General features: G+C 46.3%; 1 protein-coding gene across 4 annotated transcripts in view; it reads right to left on the minus strand.

The window, feature by feature from the left end:
- Positions 1-865: 865 nt before the first annotated feature.
- The window catches only part of LOC113819911 (histidine-rich glycoprotein), a 2,270-nt gene continuing 472 nt past the window's right edge, over positions 866-2,663 (minus strand). For 2 of the 4 annotated variants that reach the window (XM_070137189.1, XM_070137190.1), the window contains exons 2-4: positions 2,595-2,663; positions 1,881-2,455; positions 866-1,217 (exon numbers count right to left, since the gene is read on the minus strand). The exon at positions 2,595-2,663 is cut by the window's right edge and continues 15 nt beyond it. In XM_070137189.1, the coding sequence (XP_069993290.1) occupies positions 1,024-1,217; positions 1,881-2,455; positions 2,595-2,663 (838 nt within the window). In that variant the 3' untranslated portion in view covers positions 866-1,023. Of the gene's footprint in view, positions 1,218-1,880; positions 2,459-2,594 lie in introns of all 4 variants that reach the window. The other 2 variants (XM_070137187.1, XM_070137188.1) reach the window with 1 other exon arrangement.

The following is a 2,663-nucleotide window of genomic DNA, read 5'->3' on the forward strand; positions in this document are numbered from 1 at the left end:
ACACACACACACATACACACACACACACGCGCACATACCAAAACACACGGTACATACATGCACCCCCACCTCTTACGGAAATGCACACGGAAGACCAGTATGGGAAAGAAAGCTTCACCCAAGAAGATACCTTCCCCCTCACCCCACCAACCCCCACCCCCCCACCCCATGTCAAGCGCCTGCGTGCTTTCTCTCGTCCCTCCGGCGGCTGCGGGAGGGACGTGAGCACCATGCAGAAGGCGCCAACGGAGGGAGAGGTCGGGCGGGCGGAGAGCAACAAGGGAAGGGAGAAAGAGTCACAAGAAGATGAGGAGGGCGAATGATGAGAAAAGGGAGATTGTTGAGGAAGGATGGAGTAGAAAATGAGGAACAATTCTAAAGTATAGATATCTATCAATTTATCTATACATGTTTATCTATATCTATGAAAAGAGACATATGGATGGATAGATGAATAGATAGATATAAATTGACACACATGTATACACACACACATACGCACACACACAAATGTTCATAGATAGGTAGACAGCCATGTGTTTATGTGTGTACGTGTTTATGTCTATACGAATAAGTTTTCATCTGAGTGAAGCTGTGTGCCATTTTATGTACATTTGTCTACTTACAGTTGAAGTGTAAAAGTAGTACAGGATGATTTAATTTTCTTTTTATTCTTGATTTATGCAGTCATATTTACGTTTTCTATTTCTCATTGCAACACATACCACGGAAAGATTTGAGGTAGGTGGAGGGGGGTTAAGAAGAGAGGAAGATAATAGTTATTGTCAGTTACTGCTTCTTGAATTCTCTGCTTACTGAAGCGCATTTTGTCAAAAAGGTATGTCCAAATGAAACACATTTCTAATGGATTTTGTAAATTTCTTTGTCAATAAATTATAACGGCATCTAGCACCGACATGTCTTGCTGTAGAAGAAGCAAAGGTACATGATCTCAAAGATGCCGACATAAATAAATAAAGATACTGATGCCAGTGGCCTAGTGTCGTCCAGAAAAAAAAGTTTCTAGCGACCAAGGCTTGAGTAAGCAGGCTTACACACTTGATGCCCAAGACACACGTCGAAGCAGCACTTGTCAGCAGGCGACAGGCACTGGCCGTCGTGGGCGCAGGCGTTGGGCTGACTGCCTCCGAGGTGGGTCGGTGGACAGCTGGCTCGCACAGCGGGACAGGAGCCGGATCTGACGACTGGGTAATTTCCTGAAGGAGAAGGAGGAAACCAATTAAGGGCGTGGCCTGTTAGAAGACGTCCGACCATTGTTTGACCAAATCTCTTCTCTGAGACACTGTCATGCGAGTAACAATTTGGGACTGGAGTGATAATGATGCTGGTGATAACGAAGATGGCAATGATGACGGTAATAAGATGATAATCGTGATAATACAGATAATGAGATCATGCATAAGATAAAGCAAGTTGCGTAACCAGCTTGAGTGGCCGTAAAAATATCACACAATGGAACGTAAAGGTAGGACACATATTTCTACAGAAGGAAGTCACCCGTTTTATAAACTTGTTTTTGGGTAACTGAAATCTTTGGCTTGTTTGTTGAATTTGCGCGAAGCTCAACCCAATGAATATTCATATATATGGACTAATAGATGTACATTTATCTATCTTTCCAATAATAAATGCTTATCTTTGTCTAGACAGAAAGATAAGCATTTATTATTGCGTTCAGTAGTTGCATGTCCATATGTATGAATATTCATTGTGTAGAACCTCGCGTAGATTTAACAAACCACCTGCTAATCTTGTAAACAAATGATTTGCATTTTTAAAACATATGCTCAAATAAGTTATCCTCAATGGGTTAGGCTTCAACCGCTCGTAAATTGAATGTCTGCGACCATTGCACATACCTTGACCCTGAGAGACGTCTCGGCCGCAGCAGTACCTCTTGTTGTTCGGTCCCCGGCACCACACCTTGCACACTCCTTGGCCTCCCTGACTGGGGTAATGGCCTCCCTGACTGGGGTAGTGGCCTCCCTGACTGGGATAGTGGCCTCCCTGACTGGGGTAGTGGCCTCCTGGAGGATGACCTCCGGGGTAATGGCCTCCTGGATAATGACCTCCGGGGTAATGTCCATCTGGATAGTGACCTCCGGGGTAATGACCTCCTGGAGGATGACCTCCTGGAGGATGACCTCCTGGATAGTGACCTCCGGGATAATGGCCATCTGGATAGTGACCTCCGGGGTAATGACCTCCTGGATAGTGACCTCCTGGAGGATGACCTCCGGGGTAATGGCCTCCTGGATAGTGACCTCCGGGGTAATGACCTCCTGGATAGTGACCTCCAGGGTAATGGCCTCCTGGATAGTGACCATGGCCTGGATGATGGCCATGGCTGCCATGACCCGTGCTAATTCCTATGTGGCCTTCTACAATGCCCCCGTTGATAAGGCTGTCCACGAGACCTCGCGTCGTCGGAGCGCTGCTGTTCATGGAAACACACGCAAGACATCACCATACAGTAAATGCACACGTAATCAAATCAGTCTGTCAAACTGTCACTTTTAATCCCATCTTTAAACTTCAAATTCCCATCACAGTCCGTCCGCGCGAGAACATACCTGAACAGGACATCCTCCAGTTCCTCGCTGTCGTCTGCTACTGCGACCGCCGCGACCACTACGAGAAAC

Source organism: Penaeus vannamei, chromosome 22 (assembly GCF_042767895.1).
Source record: "Penaeus vannamei isolate JL-2024 chromosome 22, ASM4276789v1, whole genome shotgun sequence".
Classification (NCBI taxonomy): Eukaryota; Metazoa; Arthropoda; class Malacostraca; order Decapoda; family Penaeidae; genus Penaeus; species Penaeus vannamei.